This window comes from Patiria miniata, unplaced genomic scaffold (genome assembly GCF_015706575.1).
Source record: "Patiria miniata isolate m_02_andy unplaced genomic scaffold, ASM1570657v1 HiC_scaffold_7, whole genome shotgun sequence".
NCBI lineage: Eukaryota > Metazoa > Echinodermata > Asteroidea > Valvatida > Asterinidae > Patiria > Patiria miniata.
The window spans coordinates 28,174,417-28,192,815 of NW_024037074.1; the positions used below are offsets into that span (position 1 = coordinate 28,174,417).

Below are 18,399 nucleotides of genomic sequence, written 5' to 3' on the forward strand. Positions count from 1 at the left end.
TAAATCACTTAAGACCGGTGTACGTCATTATTCTATCCACCAATCAGAGTTAGTCACCCAACAAGTCGGTGACCACAAGTAAGTGGTCTGTGATTGACAGATGCCAATCACAATCCATATATTTGAATGTGTCACCGACATTCATACGATCATTCCACTAATTGGATGTGTATATTTGAGTGTCGGTGATACAAGCTTCGGGTTTAACGTGTGGCAATGTAACATCATTTTCGTCTCATCAACATGAAGCGGGTCAGTGATGTGTGATTGACAGCGTGCAGGGGCCAATCGCAAACCGGGCATGCAAGTTCCTCAGTCACTGCTCGGGAAATCGACGTCAATATTTAAGTCACAAGCTGCCGGCTAATTCCTCACAACGACCGCAGCTCATGTCCACTTCCAGACGACAACCCGAGAGAACTGTTTGCAAGATCGAACAAGAATTGCACGGTGAGTGTTTGAAACAGTCTTTTACGATAATTCTGCAAACTTTGGGATTGATCTTTTGTGATACATGATATTGACACAATGTGCTTATAGCCAAAACAGTGCGCTGTAAATATTTCCGACCATGATGATTCCATTTCCATACGGTTGTTCGATAACTTATCATGCGATATTGGTGCTTGAATCATAACCAGGTATTATGATGCATAGACTACAGCTGAATAAGCTGTAGTCTGAAAAGTTGATGCGTATTCAGACCAAAATTTTGTGAGGCCAAAAGCAGGCAATAATATAGCTAAGAGCAAATACATGTGTATAGTCACGATTTTTTGTATTTGTTCGGGATTCCTGTCTGACAATATTTCAGCTTCTACTTACACCCTCGACGCATTTTAATTGTTCTAAATACTGAATAGTGAAAAAAAAAATATAAATTCCTGGAAGTTTTGTAGTTTTATTGTCATTCAGATTCGCAAGTTTTCCAGTCAAACCTGGCTGTAGGTTTTTCAAGAGTGTATTACATCAAGTTCCTTATTGTTATTGAAGTTCATGCACTTTCACAATTGTGTCAGATGATACATTTAAACCTGTTCGTATTTAACGAAAGAAATCTTGCGAAAGCTCGACCGCCCATAATATCACTATGATCAATCACCTCCTTTATTTTCTCGCTAGTTTTCCCTGTTTATTGTCAAACCTGAAATCCCGATGCGATGCACTCACCTTTTTCCACCGGAAATCACTCTAGCTAATACAGTATAAAAGGTTATGCGGAAGTTGGCCACGGAAAAACATTTAAAGGAAATCTTGACATCTGAAACATCCTGTTCTATGTTGTGTTATTGAAAATTCGGATAATCTCAATACCTTTTGCGTAATGTGTATTTTAAACTGTGTCTTCAAACCATTTCTGTTTGATCACTACATGGGTGCAGGCCAGCAAATCAGGTCGAAATTGCCTTCGCCGGCAAAATCACGAACTGCATGCCCTCAAATTCTTCAGAATTAGAGCATTTTGAAGGCCGTGAACTTGATTTTTTTTTTAAAGAAGAAGGTTTGAAGCCGTGCAGAGGACTGCGAGCTCGTATTTCTGTGAAATGTGGATAATGATTCGTCCCTAATGGCTCTATTTCGCAATGGAGCGTAGGCGTCCATTTTCAAAATGGCGATGGGCTTCAGGACTGCTTTTAGGGGTGATCATCTTTGATCACCTAGATGATTGAACCACAGAAAAATGAACAGAAAATTAAAGATGGTGAAATAATCTTTAATTTGATGTGTGTTTCACCTCAATTCTTGAAGTGGGGACATAAAACTTTTAACATGGGGTCTATTGAAATGCATTACTGGTCTGCAACGATAGGTCTAAGCGTTATTTTCAAGCGTTGCAGGATAAAAGTGTCAATTGTCAGAATAGACTTTCGGGCGCAACGAACAAATCGGATCATGATCACACACATTTTATTCATGTTTAAATTGTCCCCCGGACATGCAAACAAAACAGAAACAGGAGAAAAAAAAATTAAAAGAAAAAGAAGAAAGAGGTGCGAATATCATATTGTTGTTAATTTAATTGGTTGGGGTGCAAATGTCCCTGGACACCCTCAAAAATGTATCAATCGGGAAAATGATATGGGGGGGGGGTGTGCTTTGTCCTCCTCTACACACAACAAATCCTGGCGACGCCCATGGCTGGATACATTTGTAGAATCATGTTAAGAGTTGAGGTTTGCACAAATTATTCGAGCGTCTATTTCGATTTTGCATCTTCCCTTTAAAAAAAAGCAGATTTCTTGTCCTAATTTTACCCGGTTCTTCATATTGGTTAATGACGAAACACGAGCGAGATTTTTTCTTTCATGTTGACGTACATACATTCAGTTTCGTAAAACAAACCTCCCCCCCCCCAAAAAAAAAAGAGAACTAAAAGAACTAAAAGAGAGATATGCATGCAAACTATAGAAACAAGATTGAAGACTGCATTAACCGTTTATCGTGATGGCGATAACAAAATGAATTTGATTGATTTCGAGTATCTTTTTAATTATCTCATTATTTCCACAGAGTGATTACAAGTAACAAACTGGTTCATATGGTCTAAATATGAAAAAAAGTATATTTTGGCGCAATAAACCTCATTTTGGACGTGTGCTCAAAATGTCATTCTTTCTATAATCTAGCCACCTAACAGTGTTCCTGTCATGTTTCCTTCCCTGACAATTAAAACAAAAGTGTGTAAATTGCTTCATGAAATTTTATCAAAAGTCATGTCATTTTATCATTTGTTTTAACACTGCCACATAATATTTTCAAGGGCGAATCCTGAGAGTTTATTGCCGGGCGAAGTTTGAGCCGGGAGAAAGGGTGAGGGTGGAAGGGCTCTCTCAATCGAAATTTGCCTTTTTTGATAAATATTCGGTCACTGCCTGGGGAGGGCGCCCCCTCCGCACCCCTAGAGCCGCCACTGATCTGGCTAAACTACCGAATTTTATTAAACATGTATGACTTTATTGAACTTAAGCATGAAGTTGAATTCCCGAGCTCGACTGAAATCCAAAGCAAAATATATTCAATACAAATACGTCAATTGCCTACTTTTTTTAAGCGTATAGTGGAGATACCCTTAAATAATTTGAACGTTCGCTAAATTCAACTGGGTTTGAGAAGGCTTACACGTTTGTATGCGAATTAGATGGAAAATGTTCACACATATAAAGTAAGGTGTGAAATTGGACGGGAAAAACATATTTAAATGAAGAATATCCGGTTTTAAAAACTCAGATAATTATGCTTTCAAAAAGATTCAATGACTTACTTGTGCCTCAAAAATACACAGATTTTTTTTTTGTATAATGAATATGAACAAAGGCTTTCATGAAAGCGTTTGAATCAATTTAATGTTGATTTCCGGGAGCATTCAGGTTCCAGAGAAATATGTCACAAAGCGTCATTAAAACATGTTGCTTTTTCTGGGCGTATTCGGTCACGAAAATGCAAATAATCTTTCACCATTGTTTTTTTTGTGAATAATTGTTCCTGGTTTCGAATGATTATTGATCAAAGTGAAAAAAAAACCTCAAAGTTGTATTAAAATCAATGATTAAAGTGTTTCTTTCTTTACTCAAGCATAAACGTTACCGGTTTTCTTTGTTTATTATTTTTCAGCCTACAGTGAACTAATTTTGATCTCTTCTTGGACCTGATCTTTAAGACTTCAAGACCGAACCATCGAGGTCGGTTTATGTAACATGTTTATCGTTTCGTATTGATTTTTGTTTTGGTTTATAAATAAGCCCTTTATTCTTTTCTTAACAGATGAAGATCTGCGTGGCCACCATTCTGTCAATCGCCCTCCTTCTGGGTAACTCTGTCAAGCTCCGAGCTTCCGTTACTGGGCCGGTTCCCTCGGACGGTGATGGTCCTGCGTCTCAGGTGTGTCAGCAGTGCTGCCAGGGACCTGCTGCAATACCCGGCATACCAGGTCTGCCTGGTCCAGTAGGACCGATGGGGCCGTACGGTCAGCCGGGGTCAAAGGGCGATGCAGGTCAGCAAGGTGCGATTGGCCCTATTGGACCTATGGGTGATCGGGGAGCAACTGGGAACACTGGGTTTAAAGGTGATGATGGGATTGGTCTGCCCGGCAAGAAAGGTCCGAGAGGGCTACCTGGTGTTGTCGGAGGAACTGGGGAAACTGGTGTCAAAGGTCAGAAGGGTGAACCAGGGGAGACACCAGACGACTCCAACCAGCGGGTGGCATTCACCGTGGTGAGGACGAGCCACTCGGATACCTCTACGAGTCACGACACCCGTTTGCCATTCCAGCAGGCCGAGACGCTTCTGCCGGGTACCAGCTTCGATCTCGAGACCGGCACGTTCACCTGTAGTGTGCCGGGCACTTACGTATTTGCCTTTTCTGTTCTTAGGCTAAGCAACAACGTTTACCTTTACGTACATCTTGTTAAAAACGACTACAAGGTAATCACTACCTTTGGTACATCAAATCAACTTGGTCAGTTGTCTGGAACCGCGGTGATGGTCCTGCAGCGAGGAGACACTGTGTATATTACCATGTACGGTGGGGCGCAAGGTGGTTCCACCTATCACTACACCTCATTCAGTGGCTTCCTCCTTTTCTCCGAATAAATAAATATTTCACGTAATAAAATTAAATAAATATAATGAGATCACAACGCATAAATATACAGGAGCAGTGCTACACTACGCTTTCCATTTTGCCAACACAGTAACCAATGAATTAAAAGAAAAAAATGTTCAATGTCATTATAATAAGAAAGATAATTGATTCTTAATACAAAGCATTTTACATTCAAGTATCAAAACTACGTAAAAAACGTTAATTTAAAAGAAGTTAAATATATGACTTTTGAAAAAGAAGGTTTTAGATGCGATTGAAAAACACTTCAAATGCATTATTTTTCGCTAAAATAACGTGGAAGTCTGCACGGTCACTATATGCCTTGCCAGGCTTTGGACGAACTTTAGGAAGGTTAAACTGAACCCCATCACAGCTTTTAGTGCGAATGTTAAACGCATGAACTGATATTTACTCTGTGAGGTACCGTAACGCTGCCTCACCATGGCGGATAAGTTTGAAAAGTACCGAAAAATCTTGAATTCATTCCGCACCGTAACCAAGAGCCAACGTAGTTCCTGTCGTATTGGCATACGACCCTTCCTTCTGCATATATGTTGTCATTTCTTAAACTGGTAATCGTATGAAAACAAAACATAAACCGTTACAATAGTCTGTCTGGGAAGTAACAAATGCATGTATTAAAAAAATATATATATATATATATATTTTTTTTTTCATTTGCATTTCGCATACCGTATACAGCCAGAGATTAAATGAAGCCTGGTGATATCATTTATTTATCCTCGGAAACTTCTTTTCTTAAAAAACAACAACAAGAGTTTCAAATTGCGCCACAGTGAACCAAGAACTCTCAACTTTTGTTAAACACCTCATTTTGTATCCCATGTTATACATGTATAATTGAGTTTTTGTTTCATGTGAAAAGTTGAGTTTTAGAGCTTTCACTATGATGAAATTGTTTACGATTTAATGTAGTTTGAGTTGATAATGTGACACTATATAAGCAGATTACGCAATTATGATTATATGGTATATAGTTGATTCTAAGACACATTTTTTTTCCAAGTATACCTTTGAGGATGTGCTCTGTTTATAACAGCTTAACTAATTTCAGCACAGAAATTAATCATATAACATGTAATCAGAATCGAATATAAATACTCGAAAACTGTATTTTGAACATAACTTTAATTGATCATCCCTCACGATGACTGCGTAACATTATGAGATCTAATATTATGTGGAAACTGTCAAACAATGAAATAATAATACATGTTTGACCGAAACAAATATAGTATCTTAAACGCGAAAAATACAAACCGAACGAAAACAGAAAGTCAACGTCCAAGAAATATGACACACTCTTTTTTTTACGGCCGGACAATAACCCGAGCCTACCAGGCCCAGATGTTTTAAGTTGTAAGTTCGGCCAGTAATCGGTCTTGATGTATTATTCATGAGGACATTCTATTTCGCGAGAAACCGTCGAACAACTAATGCAAGTTTATTCCGAGAAAGGGCGCGCGAAATTAAACTAGTGTTAAGTTCCATCATTAGAGGGGGCACCACAAAGCAAGCAACTGCCAAGCCCCCATTGGCAAAAACCATAAGCTTAGTTGAGGAATTATTTGCACACGGTGTTTCGGCAAACCTTTCATTATTTGTTTACCAAATTGAACTCAATGTACAAGTTACCTAGATTGTTATGCGGGTAATGAAGATACCCTGTAACATTTTTATATTTTCGCTAAACTCAACCGGGTGCGAAAACACTTGCCCATGTTTAAGTGCATTTGAAAGAAAGTTTTGCATTTTTGAATGAGCGGGGGTGAGATATTGGACTAAAATTTGAATGAAGATGCTGCTTAAAAACTCACATAATTATGTCTTCTACAAACATTAATGTGATAATAATAATAATAATAATAATAATAATAATAAGCAAAGATTTATATAGCGCCCAATCCATCGAAAAAACAATGCTCCAGGGCGCTTACAGAGTAACATATAGAAAATCCCTTTAAACACAAAGTAATTATTAGAATTAACAAGAAAAATGTAAAAATCAGTTTAAAATCAGCATGAAATTACAAACAAAAAATGACAAGTAAATATAGAAATATACAATATTTTAAATTCCAAAGGTAAGTAAATGTAAAACAGACCAGCTGTGACCGCATATTCACTAAAATGTGTGTTAAAAGAGACATACACCAAAACTTAATTCCTAAAGAAAATTAAGAATGGGAAATAAGTGCTAAAATAAACCTTCAGGGGATAGTAAAAACCACAACAACTACAAATACATGTGTCTATAAGATCATAAAAATGCCTTTCGAAAGAAATAAGTTTTCAGCCCGGATTTAAAAACATCGATACTTTCTGTTTCCCTGAGGCACGAGTTCAGCTGGTTCCATAATTTAGGGGCAATGGCGGAAAAAAGCTCTATCCCCAAATGTGCATAATCTGGTGTTATAGTGCTGTGGTCTGGTTTTATCACATGACAATCGTGTGTTTCTACGTGAACTGGAACAAGTAGTATGCAGTAATTCACTGAGATAGTCAGGGGCTAGACCATTTAAACATTTATGAACTAAGAGACAAATTTTATACATGATTCTATAATTCACCGGAAGCCAATGCAGTTTCATAAGTACAGGGGTGATATGCTCACATTGTCTGGTTCCTGTGAGAATCCTGGCAGCACAGTTTTGTACTCGTTGTAATGGTGCAAGTGTGGACTGGGGTAAACCTGCAAACAAGGCATTGCAATAATCAATCTTAGACATGACTAGCATGGTGATAACCTGCTCAGTGACAGAATAATTCAGGTATTGTTTTATCTTACTGATATTATGCAGATGGTAATATGCATTGCGAGATACCTCACGAATATGACTTTGCATGTTTAAATTACAATCAAAGATGACCCCAAGATTTTTCAACTGTTTGGAGGATGTAATACAGTGACCTCCAATATCAATGTCTACAGCAGAAACTTTCTTCAGGTTCGTAGTCGTGCCAACAACAAGAACTTCGGTCTTGTCAGTGTTTAGTTTCAAGAAGTTGTAGGCCATCCACCATTTTATGTCGGTACAGCATTTCTCAATGACATTGACATTCGCTGCAGCGTCATCAGATGTCGGTGATGTTGAGATGTAAAGCATGGTGTCATCCGCGTAAAAGTGACAAGTCAGGCCATGCTTGCGGATCACTTGACCCATGGGCAGCATGTACACGTTGAACAACAGTGGTCCCAATACTGAACCTTGTGGGACACCAAACTTAAGCTGATAAGTTGCAGAACCTGTTTTGTTGTCTTTGCATATTCTGACAGTTTGGGATCTGTCAGAGAGGTACGATCTAAACCAGCGTAGAGTATCCTCCGACAAACCAATATGCGACTGAAGTCTTTGAAGAAGTATCTGGTGATCAAGTGAATCAAAAGCCGCGCTGAGATCCAGCATGACCAGGATAGCTACTTTGCCCTGGTCAACACTTAGTAAAATGTCATTCTGGATGCACGTGAGAGCAGTCTCCGTCCCGTGGCATCTACGGTAGGCGGATTGATAGGGCTCGTTCAGTTGATGATCAGACATGTATTGTGTCAATTGTTGAGCAACAACTTTCTCCAAGATTTTGGAGCAGAAGGACAAGTTTGTTATTGGCCTGTAATTTATTGGATCCTCAGCAGCGTCGTTTTTCATTTGTCGACGTTTGGGAATCGGTGTGACGGAGGCTGACTTTAATGCTCCAGGTACTACTCCATGGACAATCGACGAATTTATGATGGATGTAATTACTGGGGCAACAACCTGGGAACATGATTTAAGCAACTTGGTCGGAATTGGATCCAGATGACAAGATTTCGTAGGTGATGTGCGAACAATTTTCTCGACTTGGATCGATGAAACTGTTTTGAGTGAAAGTTTACTTTCCGGGCTGTGAGTAGGATATGCATCAACGTGACCCCGCAATACTGCGGAATCACGATGCACAGCCTCCTTGCAGATCATGCGTATCTTGTGAATTTTTGACTGGAAGGACTGGCTGAAGAGATGCGCGATCTCATCTGCTGAACCACATGAAGGTAGACAAGTTTCAGTTTTACGCCCCAGTAGATTGTCCAGCCCTTTAAACATGCGATTTCCATCACCTCGGCAGTCTCTAATGAGGTCTTGGTAGTAACTGCATTTGGCTGTTTTGAGAAGTCCGATGACCTTGTTCCGTTGATTTTTGTACAAGTCTCTGTCAATTGTAAGTTTCGTTGAGCGCCATCTGCTCTCTAGTCTCTTTCTCTTCGCTTTCTCCCTGCGCAGACCATCAGAGTGCCAAATTATTTTCATTCGATTTTAACATGTTAAAAGTTTGGTCTTAGAATTTAATTCTGATGAAATGATTGTTTACGATTTTATGCAATTTTAGTTATTAATGTTACACTATCAGAGCATTGTTAAAATGCAGTCATAATTCTATTGCAAATGATTATTTTATTGTACAAAAGATGTTGTTTATTTTCAAGTGCATTTACATTTCATAATATCTATTTGTTTAATAGCTTAACTAATTTAGTAATATCATGTGATAAGATATAGAATATAAATTCTAAAAAACAAGGTTTTGAAAACACTAGTTCTTGATAATGTGGGAACTGCATGCCCCTTGCAATACACTCTGGAAGAATGAAATTCGAATTCTCCGGAAAATAGAATTGCAAAGACACTTTGAATATTTACCCCAAAAAAAAAAAAAAAAATCGTTTGTCGTCGAAATGAGCGAGCAAATACCAATCTGGCTCTTGTGAACAAATGTCTTATTAAGTACTTAAATCAGTGATTATTATCAACAATTCTAGTCAATTTGATATTAAAAATGTTTGAACCAATTCAGTGAATTACTTTGTATTTCTGCATAGTTATTTTGTTGTTTTGTCGTCTTGAATTCGGGGTTCGTGTTCAAGGCCCGGTACAGATGTGTGTCGAGGGGGCTAGGGGTTGAAAATGGGAGGGGACAACAAAACTGATACCAATAGTTATTTATCTTTCAATAATTGAACAAGAGCAGTAAATATTACTAAGACGATGGCGTGGTCCACTCGTTTCATTTTTCCCACGGATTCTTGAAATATGATAATTAATAATTTGGGAGGCTAATCATCCTTACTCGCAGCTTGGGATGTTGAATTGCGATGGACGCGGCTACAACGTGGTCGGGACGTTGGCACGTGAAGGCGCCTATGGCTGCCGACCACATCGACCCATATATGACCATGGAGCACAGCCTGAGATCGAAAGTGTTTGATTTTTTCCGGAGGGAGGAAAACCGGAGGCCACGGGAAAAAAACCCTCGTGGCACAGGAGAGAACCAACGCACAACTCTACTCACACGTGATCCGCGGCCAGGATTCGAACCGTGGTCACCTTGGTGAGAGGCGAGCGCTTTTAATACGCACAAGTCACCCACGTCACCCAAAATGCTAGTTTAATGTAGTCAGGAAAAAATAATGAGAGAGGCTGGATAGGGTGAAAGTTGAACCCACGTCAGCTTACGTGCAGATATGTAAGGGGCAGGGTCGTTTGACAAGTGTAGCGGTGAGGTCTGAGTACCCGATTTAGTAAAAAAAAAAAAGGTCTGCGCATTCAACAGGCGGCCAGCTCCTAATTCAGACGGCGTAGTACGGACGTTCTGTCCTCTTTGCCTCTAATTATAGCTGTCCCACCCCCCCGTGATTTTCAAATATCCGATGGCAGATTTATTTCAGTTAAAGAGGATGTGGAATGCTCGAAGACATTTCCGTCATTTTTCGGGTATATGTAGCCTAAGGTGTGATGAAATAAAAACGACTATTGTTTCTGTCATGAAATGAGTACAAAAGGTACTTTGAGAGCTGTTTTTCAGGTCCAGTTTCGACCCGAACGTGCAACCGTGTAAAAGTCGTCGTCGCGGGCAGCAAACAAAACACAGTAAATCGTGACGTAATAAACAGGACTCGTGTATGCTACTGTGCATCGGGAGTCCTGTTTATTACGTCACGATTTACTGTGTTTTGTTTGCTGCCCGCAACGACGACATTTACACAGTTGCACGTTCCAGACGAAACTGGACCTGAAAAACAGCTCTCAAAAGTACTTTTTGTACTCATTTCATGACAGAAACAATAGTCGTTTTTATTTCATCACACCTTAGGCTACATATACCCGAAAAATGACGGAAATGTCTTCGAGCATTCCACATCCTCTTTAAAATATTATTGCTGTACGTTCAAATCGTGGTCAAACTCACGGTCCCGGCCGGATGATGAGAAACAATACGTCACTTCAAACTCAGTGGCGTAACCTGGAAAGCTAGGACGGGCGTGCCTCACCACTCAGCCTGCCTGGGATTCGAGGTAGGCGCTTAACTCTTTGAATGCTTCCTCCAGAAAATGATAAGTCTTAATTAAGGTCCCTTTAATGAACCACGCCAATGAGTAATACTTCGCAGCGTAATATCTCTCAAAAATACTAGGTTTGAAAACGACACACGCTAAACAGGTATAAGAATATGTACTGTTTTGAATTGTGGGCAGTATTGTTCCGCTAGAAATCAGGCACACTCAGGGGCACACTTAGTGATTATTTTGGACTTTCGGTAGAATATGGGCCACCGTCTTTTCAAACGTTCTCAGTAGGTATTCTTTAAGGCTGGCCTATTTTAGCGGGGAAAACTGCTAGTTGTCATCAGCATAAAATTGATGAATGAATATTACTAAAAACAGTGCCACTCGATAGTTTACCAAACGAAAAACAAATGTCACGACACGACTGTTAAATAAGCACCCCTTTCTCTACCTCAGCATATTGGTTTGGGTTCCGCTGTTGGCTGCCCAGGGTGGTTAGGAGGGGGAAGGGATGGTGGGGGTAGGGGTTCAATATGGGGATTCGTGCTTGGCTTGGAGATCAGGCTATTGAAGGCTAGTGTTTCCTAAGGAAAGAAGTTTGTTACACATGGTAAGATCCAAACAGTTGGGGTAAGTTTTGGATTAGGTTAGATCAGGCGAGGGTCAAGATTGGCGTTTCCCTAATTATGTGTTTGGTTTTTGGTATAGGTTGGGCTCAATAAGCGGAGGAGGCGGGGAGGGGGTTCTGCAGGTGCAAGGTAGTTTGCATGCCGAGAAGTTGGCCGGGCCGAGCGCACGTTGAATGGTTATAATTAAGTTGCCTTTGAGAACGGCGGGGTTCTGCAAAATAAGTGTACTTCATCGTAAAAGGGCGGCAACTGTACATGGACCTGTTATTATGCACACAATATATTGAAGTCCTAATTACTTTTTCTTTTCAAGCTAACTACTGACTACAAAATACTAGCCACCAAATGCGTGGCTCCATTAAATAACACGAAGCGCAAATTCAACACTGATTGAATCACATATGGCCGGTGTACGTCATTATTCTATCCACCAATCATAGTTAGTCACCCAACAAGTAGGTGACCACAAGTGAGTGGTCTGTGATTGACAGGTGCCTATCACAATCCACGCGTTTGAATGTTTCACTGACATCCCTACGCTCATTCCACCAATCAGATGCGGCTATATCAGTGTCGGTGATACAAGCTTCGGGCTTAACATGTGACAATGCAATATTAACATAATTTCCGTCTTATTAATATGAAGCGAGTCAGTGATGTGTGATTGACAGCGCGCAGGGGCCAATCACAAACCGGGCTTGCAAGTTCCTCAGTCACTGCTCGGGAAAATCGACGTCAATATTTAAGTCACAAGCTGCCTGCTCAATCCTCACAACGACCGCAGCTCATGTCCACGTCCAGACGACAACCCGAGATAACTGTTTGAAAGATCGAACAAGAATTGCACGGTGAGTGTTTGAAACAATCTTTGACGATAATTCTGCAAACTTTGGGATTGATCTTTGGTGATATATGACATTGACACAAATTTGCTCATAGGCAAAACGGCGAGATATAAATATTTCCGACCATGATGATCCCGTTTCCTTACGGTAACTCGATAACTTATCGATATTGGTGCTTGAATCATAACCAGCTATAATGTTGTATAGACTATAGCTGAATTAGCTCTTAGTCTGAACAGTTGATGCGGATCCAAACCAACATTTTGCGAGGCCAAATTGTCAGACAATACAAGCTATAGAATAAAAATCGTGTTTTTTTTTTTCTATTTTGTTCGGAATAAGGAATTCCTGTCTGGCAATACTTCTACTACTACTTACATGGTGCACTCTCGACGCACAGTAATTGCCCAAATACTGAATTGTGAAAAACAACACTATGAATTTATGGAAGTTTTATAGTTTTTATTGTCATTCAGATTCGCCAGTTTTCCAGTCAAACCTGGAGTGTATTACATCAAGTTCCTTTTTGTTATTGAAGTTCACGCACTTACACAATATTATGCAGATGAAAACTTTACACCTGTTTGTGTTCAAATAAAGAAATCTTGTGGAATCTCGGCACTTGACCCATAATATCAGTATGATCAATCACCCCCTTTATTATCTGGCTAGTTTTCCCTGTTTATTGTATTAACCATATTAATCCCGATGCGATGCGCTTAGGCCTACATTTTTTCCGGCAATCACGAATTCAGGATTAAAGGTTATGCGGAAGTTGACCACAGAAGAACGTATAAAGGAAATTGGGACATCTCAAACATCCTGTCTTATGTTGTGTTATTGAAAATTGGGATAATCTCAATACCTCGTGCACTTTGTTTTTCAACTGTGTCATTTCACTAGATTACAGTGCGCCATTCCGGTTTGATCACTCTATAGGCCTGAACGTTCATACTTTCAAGCATTGCACGATAAAAGTGTCACTGGTTAGAAGAGACTAGAGGGCGCAAATACAAACGGACCGGATCATTATTACACACACAATTTTATTCGAGTTCAAATTGCTTTATCTGGCTGGATTCATTTCTCGAAATCCTGTTAAGAGTTGATGTTTGTCCAAATTAGTCGGACCGTCTGCTGAGCTATCCGACTTCCACGTTTGAAGCATCAAATTTCCGTGGGCGTCGCAAAGGCCGGGGCAGGGGGGAGGGGCGCTTGCAAAACAAAAAGGAGAAAAAAGGGGGAATAAAGAGAGGCGTGAAATCATAATGCTGTTAATGTAATGGGAGTGGGGGAAAAAATGATCAATCGTGAAAATGCTGCAAAATAAAGGGATTTTGGGGAAAATGTGCTTCGGTCACTGCCAGAGGGTAGGGCGCCCCTCCGCACCCTGAATCAGCCACAGATCTTGCTACACTGCCTGATTTTATTGAAAATGTGTAACATTTTGTAAACGTATGCATGAAGTTGAATTCCCTAGCGGGACTGAAATCCAAAGCACAACAAATTCAATGCAAAGTAACGTCAATTGCCTACTTTTCTTACGCCTATATCGAAGATACCCTTAAATGTTTTGATCGTTCGCTAAATTCAACTGGCTTTATAAATGCTTGCCCGTTTTTATGCGTTTTTGAAAGAAAGTATTCAAATATTGAATGAGCAAAGTGTGCAATTGACGGGAAAAAGAGCTATTTAATTGAACAATTTGCTGTTTTAAAACTCACATAATTATGCTTTCACAAAATTTCAATGACTTATTAGTGCCTAAAAATTGCTAACCCTTGTTTGGTAAAATGGAATGCTGGTGCTATGGAGCATTCAGTTCCCCCAAAAAACTTCATAAAGCGACATTAAAGCATGTTGCTTTTTTCTGGACGTATTCGGCCAGGAAAATACCGGTCAAATAATAATTTGTCCCTTATTTATTAGTGTATAATTGTTCATGTTTTAGAATGATGATTTGTCAAAATAAAAAAAGCTCACAATTTAATTCAACCGGTTTCGTTGTCTTTTTCAGCCTACACTGAACTCCTTCTGAACTTTTCTTGGACCTGATCTTCAAGTCTTCAAGAGCGAACCATCGAGGTCGGTGTGGGGATATTGCGACGCCCACGGAAATTTGATGCTTCAATATCAGCGAGCAAAAGTAATAACCAGCCCAATGTGTGGATTGCCCACAGCCACAGTTGTCATTGCAACCCGACTTTTCATGAAATTGTAACCCCTTGCCCCCGGACAGGCCACTGCCATTATCACACCGAACACATTGTGTGAATAATGATTTTTCAACAATTATTATGTAGTCATACATGTTTTTTTTAAGATAAATTCTTCAGTTTATGTAACATGTTTATCGTTTCGTATTGATTTTTGTTTTGGTTTATAAATAAGCCCTTTATTCTTTTCTTAACAGATGAAGATCTGCGTGGCCACCATTCTGTCAATCGCCCTCCTTCTGGGTAACTCTGTCAAGCTCCGAGCTTCCGTTACTGGGCCGGTTCCCTCGGACGGTGATGGTCCTGCGTCTCAGGTGTGTCAGCAGTGTTGCCAGGGACCTGCTGCAATACCCGGCATACCAGGTCTGCCTGGTCCAGTAGGACCGATGGGGCCGTATGGTCAGCCGGGGTCAAAGGGCGATGCAGGTCAGCAAGGTGAGATTGGCCCTATTGGACCTATGGGTGAGCGGGGAGTACCTGGGAACACTGGGTCTAAACGTGATGATGGGATTGGTCTGCCCGGCAAGATAGGTCCCAGAGGGCTAACTGGTTTTGTTGGACGAATCGGAGAAACTGGTGTTAAAGGTCAGAAGGGTGAGCCAGGGGAGACACCAGACGACTCCAACAAGCGGGTAGCATTCACGGTGACGAGGACGATCAGCACGGATACCTCTACGAGTCACAACACCCGTTTGCCCTTCCAGCAGGCCGAGACGCTTCTGCCGGGTACCAGCTTCGATCTCGAGACCGGTACGTTCACCTGTAGTGTGCCGGGCACTTACGTATTTACGTTTTCTGTTCTTAAGTATAGCAACAGCGGTACCCTTGTGATCAATCTGGTTAAAAACAACCACAAGGTGATAACCACCTATGGTCAAGTAAATCAACGAGGTCAGTTGTCTGGAAGCGCGGTGCTGGTTCTGCAGCGTGGAGATAACGGTGTATGTTACCATGTACGGTAGGGCGTATAGTGATTCCACCTATAACTACACATCATTCAGTGGCTTCCTCCTTTACCCGGAGTCAATTAATTAATTAATAAATAATCACTACGCATAAATATACAGGAGCAGTGCCTCCCCCCAACAAAATGTTTGGTTTTTATTTTGTCGAAACAATAACCAATGATTTAACAGAAATAATGTTCAATATAATAATAATAACCTATGGGTACCATTAACAGGTATGACAAAAATGATTAATTTTAAATACATGTTTAGCATTGATATATCAAAACGGTTTACAAAACATCAACACTCCTTTTTTTTTAATCATTAAAAATTAGATAAAAATAAAACTCTAATTTTTAGAAGGAAATATTTTAAGCCCTTGATTGAAAAATTCCAAATTCATTAAATTTTCTCAATTAAGCTGAAAGTCTATTCCACAGATGTATACATGGTAAAAGCACAATCCCTGTATGCCTTGGTAGCCTTTGGACAAACTTTAGGGTGGCTGAACTTAACCCCGTCGCAGCTTTTATTGCGAATGTTAAACTCCTGAACTGATCTCAACTCGACGGATTATTCTGAAAACTAACACAAGATCTTGAATTCAACCCTTACCGTATTTATAACTAGGAGCCAATGTAGTTCCTGAAGTATGGATGCATGTCCGCTTAACGATCTATCTTCTTGGGATAACCAGTCGGACAGCAGCATTCTAAATATGTTGTCATTTCTTAAGCTGGTAATCATATGAATCAATAAAGAAGAAATAAAAATCTGTTCAGATAATCTAATCGAGAATTTAGATGCATGGTTGAATAAATAATGTATTTGCTTACATTTGCACCGCACAGTTCCGTATTGGCAATAGATTTACAATTTTGAGTGCTCGTTATAATTAGCTTTTCGTAGAAAAGTTTTGAGACATATTAAACAAGAATGCATTAAAATTGTTGACAACAATTATGTTTGTATCCACTGTGGCATGAAATATCGTTATAAATAAAGTTTTAATAAAAATGTGAACAAATAAAATATTTGAGAAAATATGTTATTTGTTCACTTTTGTTATGTAAACATGCATAATAAGTTATGACTTTTGTAAGACCTACATATTTCTGCACCGGTTGGGTTATTCTTAGTTGGGTGGAGACTCGCCCCGATATCATTAATCCTCGGAAAGATTTTGTTTCTTGCTGGAAAAAAAAAAAACAATTTGAAGGGCACCCTGGTATCGAATGTATTGTATATAAATGGGTGACGTTACGTACCTTTATCATATTGTGAACCACGGCCTGAATCGAAGTGTATCCCTATGTGATATAAAATGCGTTATTTCTGAAAAAAAAAAACTGTTTGCATACACTATTTGTAATTAGAGTTTAGTTCAAACTCAGCAAGTTTTGAGTTTGAACTGTAGTGTTGCTTTATTAATAGTATTTTGAAGTGGCTCATGATTTGATGTTACTTTGTAGAGATATTTGGCTATTTCCAACTCTGCTTTTCAGATGTTTGTGTACTCAATTTTTACAAGCAGAATATGCAATTATCAAAGACAAGTTATGAATGTATTTTATATTTTTTATGTTTTTACAGATGTTGGAAAAGTTTAAAAAGAGTCCGATACAAAGAAGTATAAGAACCAGAAAATGCCTTCAATTTGTAAATTTTGCAGTGTTCACAAAATAACATCTATATAAACAGCTGAAATTTGCACTGCATCTAACCATTTTTGTTGTATTTGTTTTTAAAGACCTCTTCTTAGCAGTATTTAAAAAGACTCAACGTGTGCCTTCTGGAAGAAGTATTAATATTAAGAATGCTGAACCTGACATAGCCAAGGGTGTAGACCTGTGTGTAACGAATGGTTTGTTTTAATAGCACCGTGAAGCTTTGGTAATCGATCGATAGGGCTACATCACTTTCGATATTAGCGATTTGTAATGTATTTTCTACTTAGTTCCTCACTGAAGTAACGTGCAGAGAAAGTTATCGTGATGGATTGTCAAACATTTAGCCCATCCCATCATTTTTGAAAGCTTGAACTTGCGAGTTTTTATGTAGCAAATAAACCATGTCTTTTCCCATTTTTTTAATTTATTGGTAACAAATAAAAAAACTCAAGATTTATGTTGATAATCAGGCTATTTTTGTGACACGTGTCCTGTCATCAAATAAAAAGCCCATTGCAACGACTACAAAGGAGAAAAATAGGCGGGATTCGTTGTCATGTTTTGGGACAACAAAACGGCCCCTTCTCACTGTAGCGAAAAAGAAGTAAAGAAACTTAAATGAAATCCACCTGGGAAATTAACCCAAAACACGTTAACGTGGTAAATACTAAGTTTATTACAGCCCCATCTTTTTTTTTTTCCACGAGATTTGTTTCTAGGGCTACAAAAGTTATTCTCTTGTGCATGAGACGCCGACCAAAACAATCAGCCGTTTTGAATGCTCCGAGGAATAAAATAGAGTAGATAACAAACGTTGATTCTTTTGTTTGTGAAATATGCTTCATAACCCGGTGTCATATGAAAATCGGACTCGTATAAAAATCGGACTCTTTTTCCCTCTTACTGGTTAAACCATCTCAAGTGACCGTTCCCTCTCCTAATTATCTATGCATGAGCATGCGCAATACCACCAATGAGTCCGTATTTCATAAAACCTAAATACATGCTACATCGGTACTGCTGATATTTTCTAGTTTTTATTTATTTAATTAATTTGTGGCCTGACATTTATTCGTTTCTTGCGGTGTAGACTGCATGGGTCCCCACCTCCGTTTTTTTAGACTCCATAATATAGGAAACCGGAAC

At 39.3% G+C, this 18,399-nt stretch overlaps 1 protein-coding gene across 1 annotated transcript; it reads left to right on the forward strand.

Annotated features, from left to right (window-relative positions):
* Window positions 1-389: 389 nt before the first annotated feature.
* LOC119744359 (complement C1q tumor necrosis factor-related protein 3-like) lies at window positions 390-4,578 on the forward strand (the record flags this gene model as incomplete). Its single annotated transcript, XM_038220241.1, has 3 exons — window positions 390-450; window positions 3,763-3,991; window positions 4,097-4,578. Coding segments are annotated over exons 2-3 (711 nt in total), but the record flags the coding sequence as incomplete, so codon positions are not given.
* Window positions 4,579-18,399: the final 13,821 nt, after the last annotated feature.